Source organism: Coenobita brevimanus, chromosome 27 (assembly GCF_032717465.1).
Source record: "Coenobita brevimanus isolate Jiangsu-jjx chromosome 27, ASM3271746v2, whole genome shotgun sequence".
NCBI classification, from domain to species: Eukaryota; Metazoa; Arthropoda; class Malacostraca; order Decapoda; family Coenobitidae; genus Coenobita; species Coenobita brevimanus.
The window spans coordinates 12,464,084-12,479,699 of NC_136980.1; the positions used below are offsets into that span (position 1 = coordinate 12,464,084).

General features: G+C 42.0%; 1 protein-coding gene and 1 non-coding gene across 2 annotated transcripts; one reads left to right on the plus strand and one right to left on the minus strand.

The window, feature by feature from the left end:
* Positions 1-7,505: 7,505 nt before the first annotated feature.
* Positions 7,506-7,624, plus strand: LOC145394614 (5S ribosomal RNA). The gene has a single exon (XR_013896471.1). It is a non-coding gene; the product is annotated as a 5S ribosomal RNA (ribosomal RNA).
* A 6,363-nt stretch (positions 7,625-13,987) lies between these two features.
* LOC145394442 (uncharacterized) lies at positions 13,988-15,616 on the minus strand. Its single transcript, XM_080268304.1, has 4 exons — positions 15,357-15,616; positions 14,994-15,089; positions 14,638-14,745; positions 13,988-14,069 (listed from the first exon to the last, which is right to left on the minus strand). Exons 1-4 carry the CDS (start codon positions 15,614-15,616, stop codon positions 14,021-14,023), a joined length of 513 nt encoding a protein of 170 aa, XP_080124430.1. The 3' UTR covers positions 13,988-14,020.

Sequence of the window (15,616 nt, forward strand, 5' to 3'; positions counted from 1 at the left end):
TTTTCCTCTTACTTCTGCCTGTAGGTGACTCTACACTGAGTGACGAGCTAAATGGTTTCTTGTACACCAGGAAACCATTTACTACGCTGGATGGTAACCATGTAACCAAATTCTGGCGCCTTGTGGGTAATTACGGCACTCCAGTCGGACTGAGCCGGATGCTTTAAACACACACACACACACACACACACACACACACACACACACACACACACACACACACACACACACACACACACACACACACACACACATATTCACACTTACGAAGGCACATGCAAACGTGTTGCGGGGACGGGTCAGTCGGCTAGTATGGGCTTGGCTGTGGCAGTGGGAGTAGGAAATGAGTAATGATGTAGGGTAGAGGGTAGGAAATGAGTAATGATGTAGGGTAGAGGGTAGGAAATGAGTAATGATGCAGTGCAGACGGTAGGAAATGAGTAATGATGTAGGGTACAGGGTAGGAAATGAGTAATGATGCAGTGTAGAGGGTAGGAAATGAGTAATGATGCAGTGTAGAGGGTAGGAAATGAGTGATGATGCAGTGTAGAGGGTAGGAAATGAGTAATGATGCAGTGTAGAGGGTAGGAAATGTGTAATGATGCAGTGTAGAGGGTAGGAAATGAGTAATGATGCAGGGCAGAGGGTAGGAAATGAGTGATGATGCAGGGCAGAGGGTAGGAAATGAGTGATGATGCAGGGCAGAGGGTAGGAAATGAGTGATGATGCAGTGTAGAGGGTAGGAAATGAGTGATGATGCAGGGCAGAGGGTAGGAAATGAGTGATGATGCAGTGTAGAGGGTAGGAAATGAGTGATGATGCAGTGTAGAGGGTAGGAAATGAGTAATGATGCAGGGCAGAGGGTAGGAAATGAGTGATGATGCAGGGAAGAGGGTAGGAAGCGCCTGGCAGAGTGTAATTGTAGCGTTTTATATGGGCTTCCCTGCGTAAGATATAAAAAACCTGGACTGATGAGTAGAAATACAAGTGCTCACCTCCACACTACAATTCTGTCTTCTGTATCTAAGTCTTCCCACCAACAAAGGATTTCATGAAGCTTAGCATACTCTTGTACAACTAGATGGTTGAGATACAGCCATCTTTAGAAAAACCCTTCCTAAAAAAAAAAAAAAAAAAAAAAAATCGTCCTCATTGTAATTAATACGAGTACATGTAAATCTAGAGGATAAGGAATATGTGTAATAATAAACAGAGGTCCGTGGAAGAAGTGGAGAGAGAGAGAGAGAGAGAGAGAGAGAGAGAGAGAGAGAGAGAGAGAGAGAGAGAGAGAGAGAGAGCAATGAAAATGGTTCTAATGTATGGAACTGAAAAAAAAAAAAAAAGATTCGCGAGAGATTAAGGAAGTATGCTGACGAAAGGGTTTAGTGTGTGTTTTGAAGGTATGGTCACACAGAGAGAATGGATATGACATGCGTAGTGAAAATGGTGTATGTGAGTGAGATTGAAGGTTGGAGGTAGTGTGGGAGGCTAAGATGATGACATGATGTGATACCCTGTAATCGTGACAAGACGCGAGGTGTGGGCATGACAACTAAGGAAAAGAACTGACGAAGAACAGAACTGGATAGATGAAGTACGTATTAAGAATGATACACGTTGCATTGGTCGCATCCGCTGCTTTTACTCCCTTCAATCCAATGACATACAGTATTTTAATTCCTTGTCACTTCAGACGATTTTATTCAGCTAAGGGAGAGAAATAAGATTATACAGGGGTTCAAGGAAAATAGTTCTGACCCCATCACTGCAGGTGCCTTTACATAGGTAACTGAATCGTCTGTAAGTGGCACGAAGAAAATAAAAAAAATGGAAAAGATCATCAGAATCAGGGGGGAACTTGTGAGAGCTATGAAGCAGGATAACTTTGTTAATTATTCGTGGGGGGGTGGGGTGGATCCGGGAAATTGTAGGGACTGAATGATGAATGTGAATGAAATTTTGGTGACTTTATTAGACACTCCTCTTACGTTTCCTTGTTCCCGTGTCTTACCCATCCGGTTCAGATAATCGGGCAGCAGGGTTATGATGACCATGGTTATTATGATAAATGAGTGTGAATTCTTTAAGCTGAATAAGACTGTTTGGCGTTAAGCAAAATATAAGTCCATTCCTAAGTGGGATTAGATGTTGGGATAATAATAATAATGATGATGTTGCTGGTGGAAGGAATAAAGCAGGCTGGAATGATGTTAAACATTAGTGGGTATACCTGTGGAAGTTTTTGTCGGGTTGATAGGTGTAAGAACTGAGTCTTTGATACATTAAAAGCAACAAGATTATTTTTACTCCAGTCAGAGATACGAGCCAAGTCAGATATTAGGTGTGCCACAGCCTCATCCCTTGTTTGTTGAAGTAACTGCTAAGATTGACGTTGCAGGAACCGAATGGAAAGGTGAAGGGTGGAGTCATGAGCATATGAGTGGAAAGGGTTAGATGTACAGCTTAGGTCACTGATGAATAAAAGGAAGAGAGTTGGTGATAGGGCAGGGCCCTGTGGAACACCACTGTTGATAGATCTAGGAGAATAACGATGGCCAGAAACCGTAAGAGGGCAATATGGAAATTAAAGATTTATACCAGACTCAATCGAAAGCCTTTGAGATGTTAAGTGCAATGGCAAAGCTTTCGTCAAAGTCCCGAAAGGAGGATGACCAGGAGTATGAAAAGTAGGTGAGAAGATCGCCAGTGGAGCATCCCTGACGGAACCAATACTGATAATCAGAAAGAAGGTTGTGATAGGAAAGATGCTTTAAAATTTTTCTGTTAAGAATTGACTCGAAAACTTTTGAGATATAAGATGTTAAAGCAACTGGACTATAGTTAGAGGGTAGGGAATGGTCACCCTTCGTTGAGACTGGCTGAATGAGAGCAAACTTCCAGCAAGAAGGAAAGGTATAAGTTGACAGACAGAGGTGAAAGAGTTTACCAAGGCAGGGTGTAAGCACAGAAGCACAGTTCTTAAGGACAACAGGAGGTACTCCATCAACCCTATATGCCTTGTTAGTATTGAGGCCAATGATGGCAGAAAATACATCAGCTGAGGAAATTTTAATGTCAGCCATAAGGAAGTCAGAAGGGGGAAGTGATGGAGGAACAGCACCAGAATCGTCTAAGGTGGAATTGGAGGAGAAAGTCTGAGTGAAGAGATCTGCTTTATCAGTAGAAGAAATAGCTACAGAGCCATCAGAGTAGAAAAGGGGAGGGAAGGATGATGAGGTAAAGTAGGCTTTTGGCAAGGTGCCAGAAGAAACGGGAAGAATTCGAGTTGGAGAGCTGAGAGCATTTACTTCGGATGAAATTATATTCAGAGCGAAGAACAGACTTAGCACGATTCCTGGCAGAAACATACACAAGATGTGATTCAGGGGTGGTATGGCTCTGGTGCCTTTTGTAGGCCCTCTCCTTGTTGTGGACAGCATTAGAACAAGCCTGATTAAACCAAGGCTTTCTTGCATTAGTCAAAGGATGTGAGAAAGGAATGTATGCTTCCATGCCCGAGAGAAAAACCTCCGTAATGAGCAAAGCACACTCAGGTGGCTCTCGGCCATGAAAGAAATAATCATTCCAGGGAAAATCAAAGAAGTACTGCCTGAAGGCCTCCTAGTCTGCAGCTCCAGAGTGCCACAGTCGACGTTTCTTTGGAGGGGCCACAGGCCGTACTGGAGGGATAGAACAGGTTAAGATAATAAGGTTGTGATTGGAGGAGCCCAACGGAGAGAAAAGATTAACAGTGTAAGCAGAAGGATTAGTTGTAAGGAATAGGTCAAGCTCTCTCCAAGGCGGTCAGGGATATGGGTAGGGTGCTGTACAAACTGCTCTAGGTCATTAAGGATAGAAAAGATGTACTGTAGGCTTGTTTACCAGGTGGATCAGTGAAAGGAGAGGAGAGCCAAAGGTGATGGTGAACATTGAAATCTCCTAGAATGGAGATTTCAGAGAAAGGAGAAATGGATAGAATGTGTTCCATCGTGGAAGTAAGATAGTCAAAGAATTTTTCATAGTCAGTAGAATTAGGGGATAAGTAAACAGTGCAGATATATTTAGTCGGAGAATGACAGGAAAGCCGAAGCCAGAGAGCAGAGAATTCAGAAGAATCAAGTTCAGGAACACGAGAGTAAGATAAGTCGTTGAGTACGTATACACAACAACCACCTTTGGCTTTGAAATGAGTAAGAAGGATACAGAAAATGGTTGCTGTCAGTTGCCTCAGACAGCTGAGTCTCGGTAAGGAAGAGAAGGTAAGGTTTAGAGGAGGAGAGGTGGTGCTCAACAGAGTGAAAGTTAGAGAGACAGAGTTAGATAGACAAAGCTAGCTAGCTAAATGGACAGATAGATACAATATATAGATGGATAGATATTTAGGTACAGATATAGAGACAGATATATATAGACAGAGATGAGCAGACAGACAAACAGATAAATTCATTTAATACTGACGTGAATGAATCGCAAAGTAAGAACTGGGAGTCACAGTTGTGTTTAATTCTTTTAATAAATTCTCTCTCTCTCTCTCTCTCTCTCTCTCACACACACACACACACACACACACACACACACACACACACACACACACACAAGAGATAGCAAACCTTTCCTAGTCACAACAATGAATTTTTTACCCATTTTCCTAGAACTGGCGCAGCGAACGTTTTGATATGACGTAACATTGCCACGCACGCAAAGGAACATGAGCGAAAGTAGGAAAATAAGCAAGACTTCAGTACACGAAATTCCCAAAGGTAATAATTCCTCGTCTGTCACAAGGACGAATTAAAAAGTTGAATCTAGTGAGGGACCTGTTTTATTGGTGGTTTTCTCATGTTTATCTCTATATTGCGGAAATTATACAAATGGTGTGTGGAGCAGGTTAAAGCATCACTCTCACTCAGCACTGGGGAGAGTCAACATGCAGGACTTCCTGGCTCTCATCGTCTCACCTTTCGTCCTGCTCCTGCTCCTGGGCACGGCCTCCTCTCTGCCTCAAGTCGACCCCAGCATGCTTGACTCAACTGACGAAGGAGTCGATAATAAAGTACTGAATGTCGACTCGGGGGTCCCAGTCACCCCATTAGTCTTTGAAGTCGATCCATACTCGTCCCTCGAACTAGAGGAAGAATCAGCAGGAAGAAGGAGGTGTGAGGAGGGGGAGACAGGCCAATGTGACAGGATGCATCAACAGGGAGAAATTGGATGGCGGGTAAGGCGTCTGCCTGTGTCTTGTGTTAGTCACATCTGACTGTAATGCTGAACCATACTCTTGTCTTCTAAACATCATGATACCATAGTTTTTGAACATTAGGGTATAATTTAAGCTGTTGCTGAAACTAACTGTAGCATTGTCGCCATAAAGCTAGTTTAACCAGACGAAAGATCACATTAATAATTCCCATTACTATCTGTCTATCTATCTATCTATCTAGATATTTAGATATGGATAGACAGACTGACAGATAGCCAAAATGCACCGAAACCCGCTCATACTGTCACCTAACATAAACTCTCCACTGCCTCCAGGGGCCACCGCGACGTAGGCAACGTCGAAATCAGTCACTCCTTCGGCAATCACACTGTCAAGGGCGGCGTCACCTACAGCCGAACCAATATCCCAGGGTGAGTGCACTTGTAGAGTTGTGTCCATCTCAGTCCCGGCTTTTCCGCTGATAATTGCTGATTTTCATTATATCAAATATTCGTATCAGTCATAGTTCATGAATAAGTTTTTGTCGTTTGTTCATAGGAGCCCTTGTATTTGGCGGTGCTCAGTCATAGTATAAGTATGTAGCGACCATTTACACCATTCCTTCCCCACCTGCTTACCACCTGTGTCTGTCCCTCTGGCCCCACACAGACAGGACAGCAGCAGCGACGTGGTGAACGCCGGCTACGAATTCAAACCCAACAAGAACACCATTTTGAACATCGGCGTCTCCCACACCATAGGCAAGGAGGACAGGTGGGTGAAAGAAGGAGGGAAAGGAACTGGCAGAACAGACAAGAGTGTGATATAGAGGCCTGTTTTGCACCAGGGGAAAGAAAATATAGTGCGACTGTTTTGCATTATAAGAAAGGGTATGAGGTGACTAGAATGTTTTTATCACATGAAAAACTGGCCAATCGCCGAAAGTAAACATTTCATAGTCCAAGAAGGAAATGATTTGATTTGGTTAATGTAAGTCCTTTAAATAATAAATGTCTATCTATCTATATACCTAGGCGGCTTCCCCCAAAGAAATGGGGTAGCCGAGACAGGACGACACACTGCCAATTTACTCATCCACACAAACACATTCATTCTCATCTTAGCCCCCCTGTGGCAGGGGGGGGGGGAGGACAATCTGGCTGCACTATGGGGTGGTACTCTCACTCTGCGGCCAGGTTGTGTTAGGAAGAATTCTGCCACCGTATTCCCTGCGTGTCGTAAAAGGCGACTAAAAGGGGCGGGGTGAGGAGACTAGGGACCCCCTCCTCTGTTTTCTAAGTTCCTACAAGGAGGCAGGAGACAGGGAATAACAAATGTACTACACTATTTTAATCTATCATGGTGGTGTAGAAGCTTAAGGAAAAATATAATGAAGCTCATTACATTGTACAGCGTAGCAGGCATGCAAAATGTTACATATAGTTGAACGAACTTATTAACTTTCAAAATACATCTTTTCCATACAGGTCTGTGAACTTTGGCTTTGGGCTCTTGCACACGTTTGGCGGTCGGCGAGAGCAACAGCGAAGGCGAGTAGAAGAGCTTAGGCGAGAGCAAGGGGGAAGGCGAGAGCAAGAGCGAAGGAGAGAGCAAGAGCGATGGCGAGAGTTATTCCGAAGGCGAGAGGGAGAGGGAGGGGGAAGGGGAGGGGGAGGGGGATCGAGAGTGTTAAAGAATGAGCGAGAACGAGGGGAAGAGTTTCAGTTTAAGCAAAAGTGAGGGTGATAGCGGTGGGGGTCCAAGTGACGGAGGGACAGGGACAGACAATGGATATTATTTGTTATGTATCTCACCTTAATTCTTGCTCTTGTGTTCTGCCTCTTTTACTCTTCCGTTCTCTCTCCCCTGGGAATTATTTTTCGAACTGTTATCCCAGCCCTTAAGATCTCAATTGAACCTGCCAAGACTCAGCTAATGTCTCCATCCAATTTCATGACGCTGGTTCACATAATATTGTATGTAAATAGATAGATAGATATATTTAGTCTGTCTGTCGTGTAAAATTCAGTAATTATTATTATTTGTCTGTTAACCAGTACGCAAGAGGGGAAGAAGCAGCAGGCAACATCTGTAGTATTGAGAAAATATACTACTGTATTGTAAAGTTACTTAGCTGGTTTGGCAGTCACCATATCAGCCCATTAAATATTGCAAAATTCTTAGCCAGAAAGTTGTGAAATATAAATTATAGTACTGTACATCATTTACAAAATTTCTACATTTAGGCTGAACATCCATTGTAAATATTGGTATTATTACAACTGATTTATCGTAATTGAACAGTGATGACGGTCATACCACGTTGAGTACACCGCTTCCTGTCCGATCAGCGAAGTTAAGAAACGTTGGGTCTGGTTAGTACTTGGATGGGTGACCGCCTGGGAACACCAGATGCTGTTGGCATCCCTACGTGTCAAGTGGGGTTGGTGGAGGATTAGTGCCCCTCCCTGTAAAACAATTAACTCTAAGCCCTTGGCCACCCCGTTTGGGATACATGGCGTCTGGCAATGAATGAATGAAAAAAAAAAAAAATTTACCCAGTGTGTTATTCTAGCTTCCTGCCTGTGTATGGTGTGCAAAAATAAATAAATACAAATAAATAAATTAATAACGTTCTGAAAACCTAGACTATTTCTCCCTTAGAATTGTTTACTACTCTTTGGAAACATTTTGACACCAACTACTTTGTTTTTAAATATGACTTAATTATACTGTATAGTAAAAGATCATGGAAATCGGGTCAGTTGAAATGAGGCAGAATGAAATGTCTCTACAACAAAGTAGTCATCAAAACCACACGTGTCCTGTGTACATGATCCTTTTACATGTACTGTATACTGTAGACTTTTGTAACCTTGCTACAAAACAGTTCCTTTCATATAGATAAGGTTTTTGAGGTGGTCATTCATTATATAATTAATCATGCCATCGATTTCAAAGCATTATATAGGATGTGACAGATCTACTCGCTGTCTATCGTATGTGTAGCAAGCAGTCCTTCCAGATTTGTGGCTGGAACTTGATTAGTCTTATCATACAAAAATGGCCAGTCCTAGATCCTTTCTTCCTCTCCCCAATCCTCCTCACATAGCCCACATTTCCCCCCGCCGTTTATTACCACAAATGGTTGAGTTTTCTCTCTCTCTCTTTTTTTCTTTTTTTTCATCGTGAGACGACAGGCATGAGCTTTCTTGCTATTGTTCCCTTATTTTTGGACAAAGTTTTACAATATAATATCATCTCCGCGTCCCAAACGTCCAACCCACTGTACAACACCCATTTACCCAGGGCGTCTTTCCCTGGCCCTGCCTCACCGCCCACCACTATGCCGGCCTATTCCGCCTCAACATTACAACCACTTCATCTTTTTTATTGCCTCCCAGCACCGACCGTTGCTGAAAGACTTGTTCCCACCCCAGCGCCACGCATCATACTGGGTGTAACCTGCCTGTCCCGCCTTGTACCACCAGCCCAACATCCAAACCCAGTTCATCCACCCCACCCATTTTTTCCCTTCAAATTAAACCCGGCAATTACCCGGACACTTACAACATCCACAGCATAGCTGGTGACCAGCGAGATCTTTGAAAAACTGCAGTAGGTTTTCCTTACGGTAATGTAGCGTGACAAATGCTATATTAACAAGGGTCCAAGTTTCAGTCGTTACAAAGCTGCAGTTACTATTTTTGGGGGGATAGGGGGGCTGAAAATGGCCTTCCTTGTACTTAGTCCATAAGTTCATCAGTAATCGTAGCTTCGGAGTTGTTGGGATTTGAGCCCATGTCGAGACAACATTTTTTAATAAAAGAAAAAAAAAATAATAGGCCCTAAAATAATCTGAAGTTTCACAAAGATCTAGTGAGGATCCACTCGATTCTCATCAAGGCATGCACGAACACTCACTGCCATCCATCCCAGCCCATCCTGGCCGCTCCCTCCCCACACCTCTATTTCTACTAAGCTGTTAAATAGCATATCCCAGATAATAATGCTTCAACTACCAGCTCAGTTGTAACGCCCATTTTCACAAGCTGTGCTATCCCGTCATGGCTCTCCAACCAGAGCCATCACGACCCAGCCTGCCCCCTCATCATTTCCCACTCCATCAGTGCTGAAATACCTGAAGTGTCACTTCTCAAACACGTTATAGCTATTTTCCCTGATTTTTAGCACACGCACTTATAAACATCGTATGACACGATAATTATTGATCTAGGTGGGCTGCGAGGCGAAGTGACCTAAAAGTACCTGAAACGATCTAACTCATTGAAGCAATCCTCGGCTGATGTACTTCAGTGAAGCATGGCTGAAACGAACTACAATGGCTAGACAGGATCTAAGCTGACCTGAATGGATGTGGCTGGATTGTGCTGGCTGTCGATTTATGTAACTATATAGCTCTCTCTCACACACACACACATACTTGCATATATATATATTTATATATATATATTTATATATATATATATATATATATATATATATATATATATATATATATATATATATATATATATATATATATATATATATATATATTTATATCAATCAATCAATCAATCAATCACTTCCTGTGGCACCCCACGGGATGCATAGGGCCTCAATGAACTCTCTTCACCAATATTTGTCTCTTGCCATCTCCTTCAGGTCGCACTAGCACTCCTCTCCTGCTTCGTTTTTTATTGTCCTTAACCAGGTTTCCCTCGGCCTACCTCTACCTCTTCTTCCTCTAGCAGTCCACTCTGGCACATCCTGTATTAAACTACCTTCTTTTCTGTATATGTGCCCCAGCCACTTCCAGCGAGACAGTCTCACATATTCATTAACTGGTTCTACTCTCGTAATATCCCTTACTCTTGCATTTGTAACTCTGTCTTGCCACTTTACCCCAAGAATCCTTCTCAGTATTTTATTCTCAAATCCTAATACTTTCTGATCTGTTGCAATTGTACTGTACCATGACTCATGGCCGTAAATTAAAATTGGTCTAACCATGGACTTGTAAATTTTCACTTTAGTATGTACCGAAAGCATATTATTATTCCAAACAGATTTCAACATTCCAACAGCTCGCCAAGCCTGTCTAATCCTCTCCTCAATTTCATTGTTTAATGATCCATTAGATGATACAATCGTTCCCAGATATTTAAAGTTTTCTACATTCTTCACCACATTATTCCCAATTACACAATCGATTTGGTTCTCCACGTTCATATTAATAATTTCAGTCTTTCCACAATTTATTACCAATCCCACTTTTTCTCCTTCCTCCACCAGACAATCAAGCACCCTCTGCATCTCGTAAATACTTCCGCAAATAAGCACAATATCATCAGCATAGTCCAAATCCATCAGCTTCTTATTTTCTTTCCAGTTAATTCCTGCACCTGTTCTCCTTGCAACCTTTTTCATAACATAATCCATAACCAAAACAAACAACAATGGCGAAAGAACTCCTCCTTGAATCACTCCTGACCTAACTTGAAATGGATCAAAGAACCACCCACCATTACCTTACAAAAAGTACCTTCATGTAGACTTCTAATAATATTTACAAACTTTTCTGGCATACCATAGAATCTCAAAATTTTCAACATGGCTCCGCGCGAAACACTATCAAACGCCTTTTCAAAATCCACAAAACACATACTAAGTGGCATTTTCATCTCATTTGCTTGTTGCATTAGATGCCTTACAATAAAAATCTGATCATTACAACCTCGACCCTTTCTAAATCCCGCTTGTTCTTCTCTTAAAATTTTATCAATTACCGGCTCTATTCTGTTCAACAAGATTTTGGAAAAGACTTTTGCAAATACAGGTGTCAAAGTTATCCCCCTCCAATTGCCACAAACACTTAAATCTCCCTTTTTTGTATTTTTATAATCACTCCATTTTTCCACTCTTCTGGAATTCCACCATTATCCCAAGCCACATTAAAAAGTTTCAAAAGCGCATTCATCAACTCGTCATTTTCCATCTTAAGCATTTCAGGGAATATTCCATCCTCACCTGGAGCCTTAAAATTCTTTAACTCCTTTATAGATTTTGCTACCTCTTCCAAGGTTATATCCCCTGTTTCTATCTGCAAATCTCTCTCGGCTGGCAAAATGTCCTCTTCAGCTGGGATTGGTCTATTTAGAACAGATTCAAAGTGCTCTTTCCACCTTCCTTTTATATCCAAATCTTTAGTCATCAAATTACCATTTCTATCTCATACAGGTATATATATATATATATATATATATATATATATATATATATATATATATATATATATATATATATACTGTGCATAACTAGCCGGGTGGTGCGAACCACGCGACATAATGGAGGAAGGATGTAAGTAGACAGCTCTATAAAACAGTGACCTAAATGGCTCTGAAAGAGCATGAATTGGCTTGATTTGGCCTGAATTCATATGAAAGACCTTAACACACCTAAATGAGCCAGACTGAACTGGAATAGACGTAACGGAACTTGAACTGGCCTAACAGGACCTGAATGTTTCTGTACCGACCTGAACTGACATGACGCGGCGAGAATGAATGTGTGTCTCAGGATGCAGGGAAAAATGAAAACTACTGTTGCTCATAGTGTGATGGAAAAAAGAAACAGATAATGTCTGAAAGGAGGACGAGAAGGAGGGTAGAGATGGTGGATAATTTGAGACCCTGGGAGTTAGAAAGGCGAATCAGCCAACCACAGGATTTGGGGCTCAGTGCTGCAAGAGAATCAACCAGCCACCGGATTTAGGGTTCCATGTTGCAAAATAATTAACAAACCAGTCCCATGTTGCAAGAGAATCAACCATCCACTGCCTTGTGGGTTCCATGCGCGACAGAATCAACGGATCACCGGCTTTGGTGTTCCATGTTGCAAGTGATTCGTCAGGTGGTATGCGAGATATTATTATGAATCAAGTTCTTTTGGGTGACAAATTTCATGGAAAATCTCATGATTGGTTACTAGAGGCATACTGAATAAAGAGCACATTTTATTTTTTTAATGCTAGGAAGACGGAACCAAAGGCCACGAGCCCGCAATAACTGTTCCTTCCAAGAGAAAAACAAAATACAAGAGAGAGCCAAATTCAAGATCCGATCATTTCGAGATGCCTGGACACACTGCGTTTGAAAGACTGGAGGTCATAGCTGGCAGGAAATACAAACAGAGGAAGACAGTTCCAAAGTTGACCTGTTGCATAGGTGAAGGATTGGGAGTAACGGTTAACTCTTGCATTAGAGATTTGGACAGAAAAGGGATGAGAGTTTGCTGCTATACGGGTGCTAGCGCCCGTCGTAGAGGTGGAGGAATACAAGCAGACGGTTCAGAGGAGAAGTGATTATTCAAGTAGCGATAGGAAAGAGATAAAGATGCAGCAGTGCTGTGAAGAGAGAGGTTGAAGGGAGCCAGTAAGAGGAGGAGAGTTAATGAGACGAAAAGCCTTTGACTCCAACCTATTGAGAAGAGCTGTATGTGGGAAGCCTCCCAGCACATGAGAATTGTACTGCTTTGAAACTATATATTTTAATTCTTGGAGTGTCATGGGTATAATGTTTAGGTCGGCTGTGAGTTTTCGAAATAACGTAGTCAGATATATCCTTGAAAATCCTTGTTATTACTGAGGTACTTTCTTTAGCTAATAAAACAATCTGGTGGTAGTAACAAAGATTGAATTTATTTATGATTGTCGAACATTATCAAGGGAGTACATAGTCGTCTTCTCACATTTCTAGTGCACTGATATACTTCATTGCAACCTGCCTTGATGATTAATGAATGTACAAAAACACTGGATTTAAATGTGGTTTTGTATGATTTGATTCTCTTAGAAAGCCTACGTGACAATGAAACAGTTATCTGGTGGTACTTGTCCAAGGAATAACTGTGCCAGGTTTGAGGCAAATTGGTGAAGAATTAATAAAGAAATTATATCAATCCGAAGCCTTGCAAATCCAGTGATGTGGATAGATAACGATATTATCTTGAAAATAAGGATAAGTTCACTAGTCTTAATATTGCCTATGTTGACTGACCCTTTTGACTTCAGGGGCCTGACATAGACAGTCCAGCCATACATCCACGATGGGTTAAGATCCATTCACCCATTAAAAAGGATTTCGAGTTATTCCTACCACATACGACTAAGGAATCTGTCAAATTTTATATAATACCACTGACATTTGTTACTGTGATGTTGAGCAAAAAATATATGAACACACTCCAAACAGGAATGGTAATGTATTATAACAGGACTATCGTTGTCAGATGGAAAAATGAAACACATACCCATGGTACATGTAATTTTCATGAGAACTTTCTTGCAGAGACATATAATTCCAGCATCTTTTCTGTAGAGAGACTTCTTTCTACATCTACATCTACAAGTAAACCTACTGTATGCAGGTCTATAATTGCGTTCAATTTCTAATGAAGTTAGCTCCAGATTTCTTCAGGGAGATGTAAACAAATATTTCAAGGGCATCATAATTTATTTTTCATCCTACACATCTTATAGAAATAACAGCTAAATTGGTAAATCATAAAGAGATTACAAAAACTGGAAATCACCTTCGTGGATTTGGATGAAACAGTTATTACCTGAGTCTTGGGAAGAATCAGCGAAGAGTTACAAGGTTTGGAAAACAACTCTAGGAATATGGCACAGGTGAGAGAGAAGGGATGTAGAGAGAGAAATGGACATGAAAAAAGAAATGAGATACAATGATAATGGCCATTCTTTCTCCCAATCCCACTGTCAATGGGACCTATTGTACGTCGCCGTCACCCTCACCCTTATCGCCTGCCGAACGTGTGAGAGAATCCAACGCCGAAGTTGGTAGCCCTGTACGACAAAGATGGAAGGACAAAGTTAGGGTTCTGAAAGTTTAAACAACCTATGCGTAGATAACTGTATGCTTCATCCAGAATGAATGCTAAGTCCTTTACGCTACTTCACGACCCAGACACACCACATTCCTGTAGAATATTTACTATTGGAAGTGTTTAACGGAACAGTATGAAATTTCACTTTCGGTGGTTGACCAACGACCTTATTTGGGGTTGCTGTCTGTGCGTTTCGTTTTGCCAATGATACTGATTATCCAGTAATTATAGTGTCCTTCCCATTATGTATAGTATTGTAGTCCTATCATGATTCTCTCTCCCAAAAGTAGAACAGCAAAGCCATAGTCCCTTTCCCACAATGGATAGCCTCTCCATCATACACTCTCAACTCATAGCGTATATAATAGACATACCACTGCCTCCTCCCCATAAGGTATAACATTCCTGCCGAAGCATCTGTCCTAATGTATATAAATGATACCATAGTCCTTTTCCCATATTGTAAAACAGTCCTTTATACTGTATCACAGTCATCCCTGGCCTCCAAGAACTCCTTTTCCACTCACCTGCCGCTGCTGCCTCTTGAGTGAGAGACACCGATGTTAAAGGCGGTGTTCTTGTTGGGTCTGAACTCGTAGCCTGCGTTCACTCCCAGGTTCCTGCTGCTGCCCAGCCTGTGTGGGGCCAGACGGACAGACACAGGTAGTGAGCAGGTGGGGAAGAAATATGGTATATGGAGGAAACGAACAGATAAGTAATAAAGTTGTGTCAAGACAGTAAAATTTTCATCGGTTCAAATAAACACACGAATAAAGCGTGTACAATAATGATTAGTGATACGAGAACATGTCATAACAAAAGTAGGAATTATTATCCGGAGCGGCCAAGACTGATGTGGACTCAGCCCTGTAAGCGGACTCACCCTGGGACCTTGGTTCGGTCGACGGAGAGGCCGCCCGTGACTGTGTGTTTGTTGGATTTATGGCTGATGTTGATGTTGCCGCTGTCACGATGAGCGCTGGGGGCAACCAAAACGTCATATTAGGTGACACTATGTGATGCTACAGTATTAGGCTACACATTTCAGTATCCTTGTAGTTACTGCTATTAATAGTAGAAAAATTTCCTGCATACGATTTTAGCGACTAAATGAAAACTAATTTCACCAAGATCAAGTGTCAATGTGATATAGCTTCGTTGTATGTAATCAAACCATGACGCACAAAAAAGCATGATTTAGTACTGCTAATAACTGTTCAGTACTTGACACAAACAGACGCCTTACCCGCCACCCAGATCTTCCCTGTTGACGTCTCCTGACACAGTGGTCTGTCTCCTTCTCCTCACACCTCCTTCCTCTAGAGACTTTCCTCCTGTCGATTCTTCAAGTTCAAGGGACGAGTATGGGTCGACTACAAAGACTACTGGGATGATTTCAGCGTCGACTCCTTCATCCTGTGAGTCGACTTGAGGCAGGGTGGAGGCCGTGCCCAGGAGTAGGAGCAGGAGGAAGGGAGAGACGGTGAGAACGAGGGAGCGCTGCAT

Coding starts and splice junctions, on each gene's coding strand:
- LOC145394442 (XM_080268304.1), bottom strand. CDS start 15,616: ATGCAGCGCTCCCTCGTTCTCACCGTCTCTCCCTTCCTCCTGCTCCTA. Junction 14,746..14,993: donor GACCGAACCAAGGTCCCAGG/GTGAGTCCGCTT, acceptor GGCCCCACACAG/GCTGGGCAGCAGCAGGAACC. Junction 14,070..14,637: donor TCAAGAGGCAGCAGCGGCAG/GTGAGTGGAAAA, acceptor TTTGTCGTACAG/GGCTACCAACTTCGGCGTTG.